General features: G+C 44.4%; 1 protein-coding gene across 34 annotated transcripts in view; it reads left to right on the forward strand.

Moving 5' to 3' along the window:
* NRXN1 (neurexin 1) overlaps positions 1-19,742 on the forward strand; it is a 1,008,670-nt gene that overhangs the window by 889,861 nt on the left and 99,067 nt on the right. For all 34 annotated transcript variants that reach the window (XM_082217236.1, XM_082217247.1, XM_082217269.1 and 31 more), the window contains one exon: positions 89-408. In XM_082217236.1, coding sequence (XP_082073362.1) covers positions 89-408 — 320 coding nt within the window. The remainder of the gene's footprint in view (positions 1-88; positions 409-19,742) is intronic.

The raw sequence follows: 19,742 nt of genomic DNA on the forward strand, positions 1-19,742 counted from the left end.
TAACAATCTGTTTAAAAATCATCCTCTGTTTAAGAGTGTAGTGTTCGCAATCAACATTTTTTGCATGTATGTAATACTATCTTTGCAGGGCGTCAGCTCACAATCTTCAATAGCCAAGCGACAATAAAAATTGGAGGCAAGGAGCGGGGCCACCCATTTCAGGGGCAGCTTTCTGGACTCTACTACAACGGCTTGAAAGTCCTCAACATGGCCGCTGAGAGCGACACCAACATAGTGATAGAAGGGAACGTGAGACTCGTTGGTGAAGTGCCTTCCTCTATGACAACTGAGTCAACCGCAACTGCAATGCAGTCTGAGATGTCCACGTCAGTCATGGAAACCACCACCACTCTGGCGACAAGCACAGCTAGAAGAGGAAAGCCACCAACAAAAGAGCCCATTGGTCAGGTTAGTCAGCCATGATGGAATTTCTCGATGTTTGGGTTTTCTTTTCTTTTTACATTTCTTCTCTGGAGTTTCCGCAAATGCCTGCTTTCACAGGTCAAACACCTTTTGTGAAGATGTAAGGTGATGGTCATCAGGGCTATCCATAGATAGGGATAGCATTGACCTTGGTATCTGCATCCTGTTTGACAGCACAGATACTGAAATTGTGGGTTAGTCAACCATGATGGAATGTTTTGCAATTGTCTTTTATTTTTACGTTTTTTCTGGATTTTCTGCAAGCATCTCCTCTTACAGGTAGAACAACTTTTTGGCATAGATAGGAGGTCTCAAGTTGTATGGACCACAATGTCTTCATCCTGCACATACGGTGAATATGTGGGTGCTGTGACCATGTGAATATCCAAGCAAATGTCTGAGTGGAGATACTTCTTTCCATACTGTGGCTTATACCAGCTATGACAAGACCGTGTAGAAAAAGGTTATTCAGCTGAGTTTCATCGCTGACTTTTGGCACACCACTGATAGGGGCGCCACAAATTGTATGTTACACAACATCTGTCCTAGAAGTAGACATATCAGGTGTGTTTCTCGGTGGCTTGGTGAACATAATAGAGATACAGGCCTTAGACTATAATTAGGTAAACTTGACTAATTTAGCAAATGTTGGGCTGATTTAGAAATTAAGAGTCTAGCTGGTCCTGTTAATTCTAACTGTGTTAGAACCTGCTATATACCAAGTCAGGCTAGCGATTCATTCAGTCAACAGCCGTCTCCAATCTGGTAGTGTTTTTCCATTGTTTCAGTCCTATTTCCTACCCAACCTAGTTATCGGAGGTTGTCTGGCTGGAGATTGTTCAAGATATGATGTCCATTGAAACAAATGCTTTACAATAAGGTGCGGGTTCTCAAACAGAGTTTAATGAGGTACAATGATGGCATTGACAGGGAGGCTCTGGATACAAATGTTCATATCACCTCTTGGACCCTCTAAAGCGTTGGGGCTAGTTTTGAATGGGCTCAGTTCAGTACCATTCCATCTTGCCAGTGCCATTCCACCTTGTATAGGTAATCTGTTAGAATCCTCAGATGATCACTGTGATTAAATTTCAGTTTGCCACCAACAGACACATGCAAAACCCCAGCAACCAAATGTTGCAGTGTGGCATGCTCCCACTCCAGCCAGTCATATGCTTTTTGAGGATACTCCCTTGCATTCCAAGCCACTAGTTCTTGTATGTATTTCCCCCCTTCACCAACAGACACGCAGCATTCTTTGTCCACTGAGTATCTTTACTCCAAACTGAGCTGTTTGCGATTTTACTGTGCTTAGGGTTTCTTCATCTTCTTAAATAACACTGTACTGCTGCCAACCTTGGGGTCTCCTCATGCCTCTGATGTGAGGTGGATGGTGTTGTTTTGACTATGTGTGGGCAAAATCCACATAGGAATGGATGCCCCCACATATCAAAAGCATTTATATGCAACCACAACAGCCCTAGTGATCTATGCTCAGAAATGGAGAGAGAAAATTATACCAACAAAGGAGGAGTGGCAGATGAAATTGATGGGATATATGGAATTTGCAAATCTAAGTAGTAGAATAAGAGATCGGGAAGATGGAGTCTTTAAGGAAGAATGGAAAATGTTTGCAGAATATGCAAAGAATTGTGTTAAATGAATTAAAAACATTAGCAGGGTGGGAGCAAATTCAGCAGTTTCAGGTATTGAAGATATAGGGAGTAAGCAGAAAAATAAAACATATGGAGTAATTAGAACATGCAGTTGTAAATGGATAAATAAACAGAACCATGGAGGGTGAGAGAGGGAAGCTGATGATTATGAATGTCTGGTTATATTGATTGAAATGCGAAAAATTGTGATGGAAAAGTATAAAAAATACAGATATATAAAACAAAGCTCTATGGTCACATCCATACCATACAGTTAATCTGTACTTTGTTAAGGGTACTGGCAGTTGTAGCTGTGAGGAGTAAACTACAGTTCCCAGGTTCTTGGGGGGCAGGGAGTGACCAGTGACAGTCATAATACCCTGCAGGATTTGTGCCCCCGATCCTTTATTTTTCATTTCTCTTGTTTTCATCACATTCTTTGATTTATAGAGGCTGTTGGGCTCCTTCATTACCACATGAGCAACGGCATTTGCCAGCAAGCATCTCTTGTTAGACTCACTAGGCAAATTCAGATGTGCAAAACTGCTGAATCTCACTTTGGCTGTGAACTATTCCATCAGCATAATTAGGCACCACTTTATTGCTGTTGCTACTACAGCCGTACCTCGGAAGTTGAACGCCTTGGTAGTCGAATGCTTTGGCTCCCGAACGCCGCAAACTCAGAAGTGAGTGTACCAGTTTGCGAATGTTCTTTTGAACCCGAATGTCTGGCGCGGGTTCCACAGCTTCCAGTTGGCTGCAGGAGCTTTTCTGAAAGTTTTGGAAGTCGAACGAACTTCTAGAACAGATTCCATTAGACTTCTGAGGTACGACTGTAGTAGCAGTAGCAGCAGTAGTCCTGCCAACCTAGCATCCTGCCAACCTAGCAGTTTGAAATCACACCAGTGCAAGTAGATAAATAGGTACTGCTGTGGCAGGAAGGTAAAAGGTGTTTCCATGAGCTCTGGTTTCTGTCACGGTGTTCCGTTGTGCCAGAAGTGGTTTAGTCATGCTGGTTACATGACCCGGAAAGCTGTCTGTGGACAAACACTGGCTCCCTTGGCCTGAAAGCAAAATGAGTTCCGCAACCCCATAGTCGCCTTTGACTGGACTTAACCATCCAGGGGTCCTTCATCTTACCTCAGTAGTAGTAGTAGTAATAATACAGGGAGGCCGAGAGGAGGGTCTTGTCGTCTGGTCAGCCCAGGATCTCCAAACACACTGCCCAGGCTTGTGCCCCAGGGAGGTAGGTCACTTCAGTGTTGCTAATGCAGCAGGTTGACTTCACCTCTGGCAGCACACGCCGTCGTCTCTCAAGACGGACGGATGCCAGCAACAAAAAATGGTAAATTCCTTTTATGCCAGCAAGAGCTGCTCTGCCTTCTAGCGATGGCTCAACGCTGTGCTGCCCAGACCTGCAAAGAGCACTTTCATCTCCCATTGACGTCAAGAGGGTCCAGCCCCTTGCAGGAGGGGGCCACTGCCTTGCGGGAAACCTGCTTTTAAAGATGGCTTTGCCTTTATGTCCTAGATCTGCTCACTTTCCTTTTCACTTCTGTTCTTTAAGGGGGGGGATGCCCTCAATTCCTGTCAAAAAATGGAGGAATGTTTGACTCTGGAACTTTCTGCGGTACTAAAAGGAGGAAAGTTACCCTTTCCTCCCGCTTTTAATTAATTAGTGGCATGAAGAAAAAAACAGGCAATTGAATATTAACTACTAATGGAAGAAAGCTAACGCCGGTACAAGCAAATGCAAGTTTAAGGAGAAAATGAGCTGATAAGGAGTAAATGATCTAATCAATTAGAGATTATTTGGTCCATTTGCAGGGCTATTGAATTCAATTAAAGATCACAGTTCTCATTTAAAGAAAGATAATTTAAATCTCTTATGGTTATTTATATAAAAGATCTCTCTCTCTCTCGCGCGCGCTCTCTCTCTCACACACAACCAGGGCATTTATTTATTTTAAATGCCCGAGCTAGACTTTTTACTAAAGTTATTTCTTGTTTTGCAGCAAGTCTGCAAAACTTTGAAAGCAGCCCCAGACCTCCAAACACACTGTCAGTAGCCACATACCATAAAATGGAAGACTATCCCACTGTTTCTGTTGACTATGTGGCTAGGTGTCCTATTTTAAGTGTCACAGTCCTCTTTTTAAGCTTCTGCTCACTTTAACATCCGGTGTCTCAGTTATCCATTACAGATCTGGGATTCTGAATGCTGTGTGGTTATGAAGTTTTCTGTTGCTCTGCCAAGTCTGCTTGGAAACTGTATCCCTTGCTGTAAAAGTCACGGCTCCTTCTCCTCACCCGTGCAGTCTTCCTCTTCCCACCTGGGCCATGTCCTGTGGCCTGCTAGATGTTGGACCTCCCCTTTTTTGTAACCTCAGTCAGGCGAGAATGAAGCACACCATGCTAGCCTGCCTTTCAGTGCTCACACACTTAGGAGCATGAGATCCAAAGAAGATCTTTGCTGGAGGCAAACGTATATGTGGCGCATACACACACACATATATATCCCTTCATCTGAAGATCACTGGGCAGTTTACACCATAAGAATACGAAATGAAAATACAAAATACATAGCAACAACAAAAATTCCCCTCCCACAAACACATTTAAAAGGCCATAGTAACAAGCAAAATAAAGGCCATAGATCATTTAATCAGTCAAAGGCCTGGGAGCAGAGGAATGTTTTCATCTGACACCTAAAGATATGTAATGAAGGCACCAGGTGAGCCTCCCTGGGAAAAGTATTCCAGAAATGGGGAGCCACCACAGAAAAGGCCTTTTCTCATGTTGCTATGAAGGTGGTCTTTCTATGTTCTACAACAGCTAGAACCACTGGCTGGCTTCTCCTCCATGAATCTGGAGGATAAAAGCTTTCCCAAGTTGCAAGAGGAACCTCGCCAAATGAGGCATTCCAGAATGCTCTTGAGAGAATTACTACATTGAAGTTAAAGTTGTGAGTGGGTTGAAGAGGTGTGGTTAGCTGCATTTGACCCCCTCAGAGGGTATGGCTGAGTACAACACACCTTCAGTTAAGAATTGGCTTGCTTGGTTGGGTTCTCTCTCTGTCTGTCTCTCGCATCAGTACGTTTACAATGTACTGGGATGCGGGTGGCACTGTGGTCTAAACCACTGAGCCTCTTGAGCTTCCTGATCGTAAGGTCAGCAGTTCGAATCCATGTGACAGGGCGAGTTCCCGTTGTTTTTCCCAGCTCCTGCCAACCTAGCAGTTTGAAAGCATACCAGTGCAAGTAGATAGATATATAACAATCTCTGGCAGGCAAGCAGCCCGATAAGCAGCGACTCTCCGTCAGTTTTATGCAAGTTTGTTTACAAGAAAAAACACATCCAGAGCACGGCCTTCCTGCGTGCTCTCACTAACAGTAGTTGCTCATTTTGACTCATCATCCCTCCCCCAACAAGAACGCCAAAATCCGCCCTTCTTCTCCTTCCCTTCAATTGTTCTCTGAGCTTCTCCAGTCTCCTAGTACGGGAACTGAACTGCTGGACTGTCTCCTCCTCACTCACAGAAGACACAGCCTCAGACTCTGGCTTATCTGCTAGTTGCCTGGCAACAATCGGGCTGACTTCCAACTCTCCCTCTCCTTGGGAGCTAACTAACAGCTTCTTAGGGGCCGGGCTGTTCTCTCTAAACTCTGACACACAGCTCTCATCTGTAGAGTCGGCCCCTTGCTCGCTTAGCTCAATTTCCGAGGATGACTCTTCCCCTGTGCTCGGGGGGGGGGGGCACATTCCTGACAAAATAGGTACCACTTCGGCAGGTAGGTAAACAGTGTTTCCATTTGCTCTGGTTTCTGTCACAGTGTCTCGTTGTGCCAGAAGTGGTTTAGTCACGCTGGCCACATGACCTGGGAAAGCTGTCTGCAGACGAACGCCAGCTCCCTTGGCCTGAAAGCGGAGATGAGTGCTGCACCCCAGAGTCAAATTTGACTGGACGTAACTGCCCAGGGGTCCTGCCAGTGTGGTGTAGTGGTTAAGAGCGGTAGTCACGTAATCTGGGAAACTGGGTTCTCGTCTCCGCTCCTCCACATGCAGCTGCTGGGTGACCTTGGGCCAGTCACACTTCTGTGAAGTCTCTCAGCCCCACTCACCTCACAGAGTGTTTGTTGTGGGGGAGGAAGGGAAAGGAGAATGTTAGCCGCTTTGAGACTCCTGAAGGGGAGTGAAAGGCGGGATATCAAATCCAAACTCCTCCTCCTTTTCCGTTTACCTTTACCTTGCATTCAGTTTGCAAGCTTCGTTAGGCAATAATTGATGGGCGGGTTAATAACGGGATGCTTTGGAGATTTGCAGTGAGGTGTGTTGGATTGCTTGGTTCATTTCTTTGGGTGGACACTTTTAGTTGCTCAAGCTACACGCCTTTGCAGCCCTGCTCTGGACCCGCCTCTAGCGCTCTCAACTTTGCTGGGAAATGATTCTTTGGACTGTGATAATGCCTCTTGCTTGCAAGAATAGAAGGTTGCGGGGGGGAGGGGTGGACCTTTGACTTTTCTACAATAGCTTGCATTCCAGCCACACAAAGGTAAGGATCACATCCACTGCTGTTCCGCCTACTTTTGCCTCAGGCTCCGCCCACTACTAGCATGCATATAGCCAACTCCTACCCTGGAAGTTGGCCTACCAGGGATAGGAAAAAACAAACACCCATCCCTGCTTCAAAGTAAATGGGCCTTGCGGTTCAGTCTTCAGAGTATAGATGGGACGGAGTTTAAGTTGAAATGCCTTAGTTGTACATTTCTTGACCTTTGCTGGAAAACCTTTGCTTTCTGAAGCCACTGCCGTTCAACACAAATGTTTGGGCTATGTGTATCTACAGGTAAGTGGTACTCCAAATGACCAGTTATTTTGGATCACATTCTCTAGTGATCTTGATTTATCTGGTGCAATCTCAGTTTCAGGGGCCTTTCTCTGCTAAGCTACTTCGTTAGAAACATCCTGCTTCTTAATGTGCTGGAACAAGAATATGCAAGGAAAGGTAGAACCATGTGCTTTATCAGGAACATTGTGATTATACACTACACACACACACACACACACACACACACACACTTATTATCATTTCCCTCCCGTTTCTCTTATTTAGCCATGTATGTACATCTAGATAGGTTAGATATAAGGTAGCTAAAAACAACGACATGACTATTTTGTATTATTTCTTTATCTTATGCATTATTATTTCAGGATAGATAGATGATAGAGAGAGAGAGAGAGAGAGAGAGCGCGCGATAGAGAGAGATAATTGCCTGTTCACATTAGGCCAACACAGGATTTGGCTTCCAGAGGCAGCAGCGAGCCAAAGTGTATTTGTGTTTCAATGTATTTCAGTATGTAAGACACCAGAGGGCAGCAGTCATTAGCATACCTGCCCAGCAGGGATGAGGGATAGCAGCAGGGTGGTCTCCTATCCCTGCTCATCGTTTTGGCAACTTTTAAAGCCCCCAACCCCCAACCCATGTAAAGGCTAGAGAAGAGTCCCTTAGGAATGGGGGGGGGCGTTGGGAAATCAACAATAGTTTGTGCTGGTGGGCTTCCCATGAACATATGGTTGACCACTGCGAAAACAGGATGCAGGTGTGGATGGGCTTGCAAGATGAACTCTGGGGCACTTTGGGGCCTGGGTGCAGAACATCAAACAAGCAAAAGAATGGTAAGCTAGGAACTTCTGATAAACCCCTTGGAGTGCTGATTGCAAAAGTAGACCTTTAACCACTGTTGCCTCGATTGGGAGTGTTCACAAGCATGCAATAACCAATAATGTGTGCTGGAAACCACCCAGAGTAGCCAGATGCCTGGGGTATAATATTATTATTATTATTATTATTATTATTATTATTATTATTATTATTATTAACAACAACAACCATAGAGCAGGACCATGCACCTTTTCCTGAGCCATCCCCTCCACAAGACTTTCCATGGGTTGAAGGCATGCCTGTCACAAATGGGAGGCTGTCTCCAGAAGCTGGAGGTCTGGCTCTGAAAATCCTGCAAAAGGTGGTGGAGGGAGTTTTCCAGGTGCAACAAATACTTCTAACTTTCAAAGGATGTTAGATGAAAACCTGAGTCGCAGAATGCATACATCAGCATCCTGCCACCTCTTTAGAATCTACAGTCGTACCTTGGAAGTCGAACGGAATCTGTTCCAGAAGTCTGTTAGACTTCCAAAATGTTCGGAAGCCAAGGCACGGCTTCCGATTGGCTGCCGGAAGCTCCTGCAGCCAATGGAAAGCCGTGGAACCAGCGTCAGATGTTTGGGTTCCAAAGAACGTTTGCAAACCTGAACACTCACTTCTGGGTTTGCGATGTTTGGAAGCCAAAACGTTCAACTCGCAAGGTGTTTGGGATCCAAGGTACGACTGTATATTTAGTAAAGGAGCAGATCAGAGAAGACAAGGAGAATGGAAGTGGTTCCATTCTGAAACTGATGGTTGAGCATTTTTACATGCATCTGGTAAATCTTCACATATTTCACAGTGACACATTTATACTAGAATCAAGAAGGGGACGTTATCCGCTCTCCAGGTTTAATTATTAATAAAGAAAATTATCTGCTCCTTGGCTTGCAATATCCTTTTTTTTTAATCAGCTTTGCAGTGAAGGTGCCCCTTGATGACTTCTCTACACAGTGAGGCCATGGAAGTGCTGCAGCTGTTCCTTGTATGAGTCCCACTGGACTAACAAAGCTTCCTCGTTATCCCAAAGTAGACCATGCGTCCATCTGGCTCTGTATTGTCTTTTAGGAAGCTCAGAGCAATGCAAGGGACTTTAGACTGAATCAGACCCCCAAGGTTTCAGGGAGAAACGAGGTAAGGAACATCCTGGGCAACACAGGCCTGTGGTGTGTGGCAAAAGTGTGTGGAGCAACAAACAAAATTAAATAGTTTCTACATACCTCCCCGCATGCCTCTCTGTCCATCCAGGCAGAGCTCAAGGGCACATTCCAGCTAGGCCAAAATACTTGGGGGCCATGAGGGGTGTGGCCTGGGGGAAGAAGCTTAGAGGGTCATATTTGGACCACTGGCCAGAAATGTGTCCCCTGCCTTTACTCCCAGGTCCCCTCCAGTAAGATTGTTTAATTGCAGAGGCGAGAGACTGAAGGCAAATCACTCATTCCACCACTGCAGTTAAGGAAGATGGCCTGTCAGGTTGGATCTTAAGGATTCATGACAATAACTTTATGATGTAACGCAGCATGATGAAGAGGGTTACACACCATAAAGCTCTTGGTTTGATATGATATGGGCCGAGCAAATAGCTACCAACTGTACTGTTGGTTCTGGGCATCTAATAATAATAATAATAATAATAATAATAATAATAATAGTAAATTTTATTTATACCCCGCCCTCCCCAGCCAAGGCCGGGCTCAGGGCTGCTAACAAGCAATAATGAAAACAAGTTGAATGAATACAACTTAAAAACAAGATTAAGATACAACATTAAAACGTTAAAATGTTAAAATGCAGCCTCATCACAGGAGGAGAAAGGAAAAAGAAAGGGGGGGAGGGAATCAAATTGACTTCAAGCCAAAAGCCAGGCAGAACAACTCCATCTTACAGGCCCTGCGGAAAGAAATCAGATCCTGCAGGGCCCTGGTCTCATGAGGCAGAGCGTTCCACCAGGTCGGAGCCAGAGTTGAAAAGGCCCTGGCTCTGGTTGAGGCTAATCTAACTTCCTTAGGGCCCGGGACCACTAGGGTGTTGCTATTTATGGACCTTAAGGTCCTCCTTGGGGCATACCAGGAGAGGCAGTCCCATAGGTACAACGGTCCTAGATTTGAGCTCCTGGAGGCTGAATCAAAGATATGCTTTCACCTCAACCAGCAATTCAGCAGAAGCATTTAAGACTAGCAAGGAAAGCAGACAGGCACTTGCTAGACAGTGCTAGTTTTAAAAGCAGTGTTGGTTCCTCAAAGGTAAAGGTAAAGGGACCCCTGACTGTTAAGTCCAGTCGCGGACGACTCTGGGGTTGCAGTGTTCATCTAGCTTTATTGGCCGAGGGAGCCAGCGTACAGCTTTCAGGTCATGTGGGCGAACCAGAGCAGCACACAGAAATGCCGTTTACCTTCCCGCCGGAGCGGTACCTATTTATCTACTTGCACTTTGACGTGCTTTTGAACTGCTAGGCTGGCAGGAGCTGGGACAGAGCAACAGGAGCTCACCCCGTCGCTGGGATTCGAACCACCGACCTTCTGATCAGCAAGCCCTAGGCTCAGTGGTTTAGACCACAGCGCCACCCGCATCCCCTGGTTCCTCAAAAGCAAACGGTATATGCCCAAAGGCTGACACGACTGCTTCTTCCTAGCCAACAATGAAGAAGAAGAAAACCCCTCTTCCCCCTCCTTCAGTAGCTATAATTTGGGGATTTATTTCATTTCATTTCATTTGTACCCTGCTAGATTGTTAAAAACAAGAACACAAGAGCCTCAAAGATGTTGATGAAGCAATAAAATTATACATTAGGAGTATTAGTAGCAATAATTTAAGACTTTCAAAAAGTTAAAATAACAATAAACCAAAATGAACCGAAACTTGCATCCACTTTCGAGTATTTTGTCTAAACAAACGTTTTCAGCAGGTTCCAAAAGGAGTACGGTGAAGGCAGCTGCCTGATATTAACAGGAAGGGAATTCCAAAGTATAGCTACTGACATACAGTTATTACAAATGCAGAACGAATATTGTGTGGCACCCCAGATCAATAATAATAACAACAATAAATTTTTATTCATATCCCACCCTCCCCAGCTGAAGCCGGGCTCAGAGCAGCTAACAACAATAAGAATAACACAGTTTACATATCAAACTGCTTGAGTGGGTATATCTGGCATAAAGGGATGGAAGAGAAGTCCCGTTTCCATTCTAATGAGAAGCTTCCTAATTTTCATTTTTTTTCAAATTAACAGAACTATCGTTTTCTGTCATGGTTAGTAGCCATTGATAGCCTTATTCCTCCTGGAAGCTTCTAAAGAAATGGAAGAAAAGAGATATGTGTGTGTGTGTGTGTGTGTGTACACACACACAGTCATAAGAGCTGAGTTAGAAAATGAAGCAGATAGCAATATCTGGAGCTAATAATGAGAAGAATATGTTGTATTCAATCAGATCTCTGGGCTGGTGATGGGTTGTTGTTTTTTTGACATTTTTCAATATTATTGCAACTTGAAGATTCCTTCTGTTAACTTGGTCATAACCATCCCCTGAGCTAATAAATGCCAAGGTCTAGATTTTTGCCTCATAAACTCTTCAATGATCCTATGAGTGAAAGGAGCTCAATCACTTTAACAGTGAATTTATCGGAATAAATGTACATCAACATCGCCCTAGTTTTATGCCACTCCATTAAACCATCACAAACAAGAGGTCATTGCTTATGATAAATGGAGGCAGAACTCAAGAAATCTGGGGGGGGGGGGGTGGAGAGAGAGAGAGAGGTTGCTGGTGTTTGCTTTTCTTGCCTGGCAACAGCACCTTGGACAAAGACTGTAGCAGAGTGGAACTATCTGCGAACATCTTTATGTTTTTGCACCTTCACACATGCAAATTCCTAGCCCTGAAATTAGCTTGTTGTTTTGAAGGATTCCATTCTGCCACCCCATCAATTCCTGATCATCCCCCCCCCCCCCGGTTTATACAACCTTGTTTGACAGGCCTAGTTTGGCGGGCTCCGGGTTTTCTTTACGCCTTTTCAGTCTTTAAAATATTTACCGTTGTGAAATCTTCACTTGTCTTATCTGGTGTGCTGACCGCACTCATTTCCCCCAGTTAGCTCTTTGCTGGATATGCCTTCGTATTATTTCCTAAATTCTTACGAATCGGTGAGCTGTTTTTTTGCCGTGTTTATTTATTTACTGGTTTGAAATATTCATACGCCTCCTTTCCATCAGAATGATCTATGGTGCAGTTTAAGTCAGCAAAAAGCAAGAGAGCGGTTTGCAAATGGCCTCCGCGCCTTTCATCACTTAGAATCCAATTTCTTTGTACCTACATACATACGTATACAGCTGCTTATGTTGTGCACAAAGCAGTAATTCCAGAAACCTTTAAAGATGGGAAAAGCTTCCCACAGAGATGTGGTCCATCAATTGTGGAGACAAAGTTCTGCTACTGTAGCCAGCCTTGTTTGTTGAAGAATGAGGAAGGAAAAGAAGAGATTTGCAAACTTCCTTAGCCATTGTTTGTGCTCCCTCAGGGAGCCCCAAGTTGTCCTTAAATGGGTTGATCCTGTACCCACATACCTGCGAGTAATCCCTATTAATATTCTGTCCTGCTTGGTTTGTAGGATCCCTTTTGCAATAAAGTTGGCCTTAGATAGTCTTTTGACAATTAGCATGCTTAGGATTGCAGAACTTTACTAGGCCTGACAGTAGACAGGTGTGTTATCGTCCAGTCTTTGGTGTTGTGTTGAAATGCTATGGACAGGACTTATTTATAGTAATAATAAGTAGTAGTACTAGAATGGAGCCTGTCTAATATTTAAGAGGAGGGAATTCCAAAGGGCATAACGTAGATTCCTATATTGTGTGGAAGAGATCTCCTGGCAAGATAGAATCTGCAGAAGGCCCTCAAATGCAGAGCAGTGATGGATTGGGTGTCAAAGGAGTGAGACAGTTATGGGGAGGTTAAAGTACTAGCCCATTGCTTCTCAATTTGGTGTGTGGGGGGTGTAAATTCCCCCCTATATTCCCTTTTTAAAATTATTTGCAAATCAACCTCTTTCACAGTATTATTCGTCAGTAATTGGAAAAGTGAATTAAAAATAGAAAATACAAAATTAGAAATAATGTAATTCTGCAGATGTTGTTAGGAAGTATTTACATACATTTGATATATTTAATTAAAATCCTCTTCATTTAATCAATTAATAATAAGCATTAAGTGTGAAACATTATTATTAAACTTTAATTTATGACCCAATCATAGTTCAAAACAAGAAAAATACATTTCTCTTCTCTCTCCCCCTTTCCTATTGAAACAAATAACCTGTTCCTTTTGCTGAGATTTCTAACTCTTTTTTAATATAGCGAGTTACAAAATGCCAACTCCTTATAGCATTCATTTTTTTCCCTCCATCTTTTGTCACTGGAGTTAATTTTACTGTACTTACTGGTAATTCTTCCCAGTTTCCTTAGCAGATCCATCTGATCTTCGGTTTCCGGGCATATTTCCAAAATTGTGCAGAAAGAATTCTAGTCATAGTTCTAGCACACAATGCCTCAGTCTGATGAGCTAAGTTTCCTCTTCCCTCCTCTTCCCTTTTTCCTTGTGTGCCATGATTTTTAGATTGTAAGGCATGGACTGCCTTAATTGGAGCCTTTTTATTTGAAGAGTGGGGTACAAATGCTTGCGATAAATAAATAATTTTTTTGTACCTTCACACGATTCAGCAAAAAGAGCAGATGGCTGGAGGGCTGACCTTTGTTTTATTTTTCATATTCACACCAAAGCAAATTGTGGGTGAAAGGAGTGCAGTTTCTCTGGAATTTCCCTTGGATTTTTTTTTTTTTTGCACTTTTCTGCATTTTGCAGTTTTCAAAAAAAGTATTTGTTTATTTCATTTCTGTGTTGCTTGATTGTAAAAGGATAGAAACAAAACCACATGGTGGTTTACAAAAAAAAAAGAAGTTTACCAATAAAAACAATTATAAACAACTATTCAAAACATCAAATTAAAAAAAAAAACAGCAATAAGCTAAAACCCAAATTAAACCTTCCCCCCCCCATATTTGGATAGGCTTGCCTAAGTAAAAATATTTTTGACAGGTGAGAAAAAGAGTTCAGTGAAGGCATCTGCCTGATGTCAATAAGTAGTGAGTTCCAAAGTTCAAGTTCTGCCTCACTAAAAGATCAATTTCCTACGACTGTAGAATGTGTATTATGAGACACCTGTAGCTGTGTCAGTTCCACAAATCCAAGCGCTTGAGTCGCCGTGCATGGGATAAGGTAAACTGGTCCCAAGTTAAGGGCTTTGAATTGGCCAGCCTGCCTGTTCCTGTGCCACTAGTTTCTCTTCCATTCCCTGACCTCGCAGAGTCCTCTGATCTCTTGCCTGTCGGGCCACCCGAGCCCTGGAATTTTTGCTTGAGAGCAAACAAGCAATCAAAAACACCATCAAAACTAGAAAACTCAGAAAGCAACTTGTTTCGGTGCCGAAGCATCAGGTGTGCGATACTTTAAAACCATCGATGCTGTGATATCAGAGGGGGTCTGCAATGGTTCATTTGATACTTTAGTCATGTTTAAATGACTCATCTCTCCAGTAAATACAGGAAGGTGTTCAATGCAGGTATTCCTCTCTCTCTTTATCTCTCTCTCTCTTTTGAAAACCACACCACACCTAATTTAGAAGCCATTTGGAGAAAAGGAAACGCTTTTCTTTTCTGTCTTTCTTTTCTTTTCATATTTTTTTAAAAGGGTTCTGCTACCATGAATCATCCATGATCTTACAGCCAGTTCATCTCTCTGTAATCTTTTTATTTGCTTGGAAAGCTCAAAAGAGCACCTGGGTCTTCCTAGAAGTAATTAAGTTGAGCTTTGAGCCTGCCGTGCTGAGAAAGCGGGACTTTGCGGGGTGGGGGGCAATTCAGCATGAACAAAAGAAAGAGGAAGAGGTGTCAGGCTGACTGGAGTGCCATTAATGCCCTTATATATCCATTCAGTATATAAGAAGCGGGTGCTCATCTGACTCTGGGGGCCACCCACCCCATTCTGGACACACCTCTGAAACAATCTGGGGGCAAGGCTAAAAGTTGTTGTTTTTTCAACTTACCCTAGTGGCCAAAATTGTCAAAACCTTTTGGAAAAAGCATATTTCTGAGGTTTGATGGTCATAACACCATTTTTTTTTTTTTGAGTAATGCCACAAAATTATATATCGATGGAAAGATAATTTAATGAAGAACGTAATGCAACATGCTTTTGAATTATGGTGCTGGAGGAGACTCTTGAGAGTCCCATGGACTGCAAGAAGATCAAACCTATCCATTCTTTAGGAAATCAGCCCTGAGTGCTCACTGGAAGGACAGATCCTGAAGCTGAGGCTCCAATACTTTGGCCACCTCATGAGAAGAGAAGACTGCCTGATGTTGGGAAAGATGGAGGACACAAGGAGAAGGGGATGGCAGAGGATGAGATGGTTGGACAGTGTTCTCAAAGCTACCAGCATGAGTCTGACCAAACTGCGGGAGGCAGTGGAGGACAGGAGTGCCTGGCGTGCTCTGGTCCATGAGGTCACGAAGAGTCGGACACGACTAAACGACTAAACAACAACAAATGCAACAAAGTTTGTTCAGTTACCTGTATTCTGTCAAAAGTTATAGCCGAATAACCCGAAAAAGGAAGCACAACTTGCTTGGGCTGATATGCAGTAGCTTTACTTCATTTGAATGTAGCCAAATACACTTTTTCCCAAAAGGTTTCCATGATTTCAGCCACCAGTGTATAATGGCTGCTATAAGGGACAATCTGACTCAGTGTGGTGCCACTCTGAAAATGGCTTTTCTGCAGAGGTGTGTGGCGGGCCGGGCAGAGGAGGTGAGCTGTGGCATTAGACCTACCTTCTCCAGCCACCGGTCAAATAGATCTCTGTCTCTTTTTTATTTTTGCATGTTTTCCCCATCCTGCCTGCCTCTCCTTCCAGCCGATGTTCTTCCAGCCCTTGTGGCCTGAATGTACTGCATGTCGCTTAGGATTTGACCCCTTTATAAAGAAAACCTTGACTTTGCAAATGGCAGGCTCTCTTCCTTGTAATAATTCTGCTAATAAAAGTTAGTGTGGGTCATTTTTTTGCTCCCCCGGGAGGCCAAAGCAATTCCGCCATAATGGGCCTTGCATAGTCTACATATTTTATTTTTTTAAAGAGCCCTGCAAGAAGGTCAGTCTTTGGTTAAATCATCCAACTCTTACAGCACGGCACCGGCTGTGTTTTACAGCCATATATGACAAGTACTGTGGTGTTTTAGCAGCCCAGTAATGCATGCCACCTATTAGCCATATCCCACCAATTCCCCCACCCCAAGAAAATGTCTGACATTGGGATCTGTGTGTGTAGAGAGAGGTGACTGGAAACATAGCAGGTAAAGGAAGGGGTGTTGCAGGGGAGAACTGAGGGGGAGAAACCACCAGCTGCCTTGTTTTCTCCCAAGATCGGAAACCTGCTACTAAAGTATCTTGAAGTCAGCAGGCAGCAGCAATTTAGAAGATGCCAGTCTTTCTTAAGAAAAGATGCTGAATGTGTCGAATTGCACCTCTGGGCAGGATTTCTACTCATACAGAGTTCAAATCCCCACTCAGCCAGGTGAAGCCTACTGGGTGATTTGGGGTCCGTCAGTGTCTTGCAGCCTAACCATTGAATCATAGAACTGTAGAGTTGGGGGGGCACCCTGAGGGTCATCCAGACCAACCCCGCTGCAACGCAGCAGTCGCAGTTAAAGCATACAGATGCATTCCTCAACAGGTTGGTTAGGAAGTGGAAGTTTGTAAACCACCTTGCGCTCCTTGGAGGAAAGATGGGATCGAAATGCAATAATAATAACCAAACGTAAAATAAATAAATTCCATGCCCAACATGTTTATCTAGCTGGCTCTGCTGACAGTCAAAATAAACTCCACTCTCATACCAACTGCAAAGTGGTGCCGGCTTTCGTTCCTGCCACCTCCTCCTCCTCCTCATGTCTGCCTGCCTGGAGTCCTTCTTAAATCACTCACCTGCTCTAATAGATTATGAATCTGTTCCCGAGGATTGCTGGTGATTTCCAGCTTATTAGAATTAATCTTTTTTCTGTCATAGGTGTTCCAGGCCTGTTCATTATGATCTACGGTTGATAGTGGAGATGTATTCCCCAGTAGGAAAGTTTCTGCACGGAGCCATAAATTGGAGCTGAGAACTAGATTTATTCTGACGCAGGCGTTGCCGCAAAGGGGTTGAATATTAGCAGAGTCCCATAGTATTAACCTTGGCATGAGTTTTACGAGGTTGGCTTCCCACATTTATTGGAATGGGAATAATTTTGTACAAACCTGTGTGCCTTTGTCTTAAATTAATTCTCTTGGTTTGGTGTGGGGTTTTTTAAAAATCCCCTTTTAATAACAACAATAATAATCAGAGGTATCAGTGACACTGCAAATTACCTGGAATTTTGAAATGCTTAGTCTGATTTTCCGGCATGCTTTTTGTGCTTGTTTTTATTCTGTGAAATATTTATTTCTGGTCCTTCATCTTGTTTGAGGGTCCAGTTTGTTCACTTTTTGCATGGGCAAAGGCATTTGTTGAAAATCCATGCAGAGAATTGACGTGAATATGTCAGAGTACAAGCCCAGGAGAGGACTTTGCATCCAAGTGGAGCTGTTCTGTCTCAGGTATATATACCGTATTTTTCGCTCCATAAGATGCACCTTTTTCCTCTTAAAATCTGTGAGGAAATGTCTGTGCGTCTTATGGAGCGAGTGTGTGGTCCCTAGGGCTGGGGGGGGCGGGACTCAGGCTTCCCCCGCCAGCCCCGCAAGCTCTGGGAGCAGCGGGAAGGCTGCCACAGCCTTTCTGCTGCTCCCCGACCTGTTTTTGGGGCTGGGGTGGTGGAAACCTGGGCATCCCCCAGCCCCGCAAGCTCTGGGGAGGCTTCGCGCAGCTATCCCTGGCTTTTGTGGGAGGTGGGGGAAGGGACAGAGCAAGGCTTTCTCGCTTCCTCCACCTCCCGCAAAAGCCCCCAAGAGCCGCGCTCCCTTTAAAGAGCTGCACGGAGTGTGTGTGTGGCTCTTGGGGACTTTTCCCCGAGGAGGGAGTGATGGGCTGCCCTTCTCCCTCCTGGGGGAAAAGCCTGCAAGCACCGCACACATGCTCAACACGGCTCATGAAAGGGAGCGCTGAGCAGAGCCTGGGATGCATACAGACTCTGCTCAGCGCTCCTTTTAAAGAATTTTTTTTTTCTTGAATTCCCCCCCCCCAAAAAAAGTAGGTGTGCCTTATGGTCAGGTGCACCTTATGGAGCGAAAAATACGGTATATCTCCATCAGAAGGGGACTGTGGTGAACCCATGCGCTCACAGTTCCCCCTAGAGGAGCTGATAAGAAATGTCACACACACAAGCATACTGTACTGCACCATTGGTGGTCATGCAGAGGACCTGATCTGCTCCTTCGTTTGCACACTGTGTGTATTGATTGTGGGCAGGAGATGCTGAAACACAGAACAGTCCCAGAGCTGCTGCTGCTGCTACTGCCGCCTCCTCCTCCTCCTCCTCCTCTTCTTCTTCTTCTTCTTCTTCTTCTTCTTCTTCTTCTTCTCCTCCTCCTCCTCCTCCTCCTCCTCCTCCTTCTCCTTCTCCTTCTCCTTCTCCTTCTCCTTCTCCTCCTCCTCCTCCTCCTTCTCCTTCTTCATTTTGTAAATGTCAGAAGCCACATGCCCTGGGGGAGGAGTCCATGGCGAAGCCATAGCTGTCAACAGCTTTCCCTTTTTTAAAGGGAAATTCCCTTATTCTGAATAGGATTCCTCGCAAGAAAAGGGAAAAGGTGACAGCTATGGGCGAAGCTGTTGCTCTGCTCCTAGCAAAGGTATCCTCAAAACTGGCCCAGAACTCAGCTATGCATTATGCAGAATTTGGCAGTGGAGCAGGCTGAATTTCAATGGCAGGAAGGAAATTCATCATTTTGAAGTGTTTTGGACTTCTAAGGTGGAAATGATTTAGCGTAACTCTTGTGAAGACTTGCTAGTTTACTACATGCGGGAAGCTTCTTCTTCTTCTTTGTCTGGACTGTTGCAAAAATAAAGCTCCCTTCCCTGCACACGGTTGCAGCCCGAAGTGCTATAGTGCAAAATCCTGCCGCTGCCACAGCCCATTGTTATGTTCTGCATAACACATAGACCAGCCCCTGCCCCCACCGCCACACACAAAAACATGCCAAGATGATATCGTTAAATTAAGAGGAAACGGAGAGGAGAAAGGACTGCCATCTTCAAATATCTAAAGGGCTGCCACGTGGAAGATGGAGCAAGCTTGTTTTCTGCCGCTCCAGAGGGGAGGACCCAAAGCAAGGGATTCAATTTACAGAAAATGAGATTCCGCCTAAAATATGGGTAGGCAAACTAAGGGCTGAGGGCCGGATGCGACCCAGTCGCCTTCTAGATCTGGCCCATGGACGGTCCGGGAATCAGCATGTTTTTACATAAGTAGAATATGTCCTTTTATTTAAAATGCATCTCTGGGTTATTTGTGGGGCATAGGAATTCGTTCATCCCCCCCCAAAAAAAAATATATATAGTCCGGCCCCCCACAAGGTCTGTATACCTGAAGGAGCGTCTCCACCCTCATCGTTCAGCCTGGACACTGAGATCCAGCTCCGAGGGCCTTCTGGCAGTTCCCTCACTGCGAGAAGTGAGGTTACAGGGAACCAGGCAGAGGGCCTTCTCGGTAGTGGCACCCGCCCTATGGAACATCCTCCCTTCAGATGTCAAGGAAATAAGCAGCTATCTTCTCTTTAAAAGACATCTGAAGGCAGCCCTGTTTAGGGAAGTTTTTAATATTTAATGCTGTACTGTTTTTAACACTTGATTGGGAGCCGCCCAGAGTGGCTGGGGAAACTCAGCCAGATGGGCGGGGGTAATAATAATAATAATAATAATAATAATAATAATAATAATA

Source organism: Podarcis vaucheri (assembly GCF_965113315.1).
Source record: "Podarcis vaucheri genome assembly, chromosome: 3".
Classification (NCBI taxonomy): Eukaryota; Metazoa; Chordata; class Lepidosauria; order Squamata; family Lacertidae; genus Podarcis; species Podarcis vaucheri.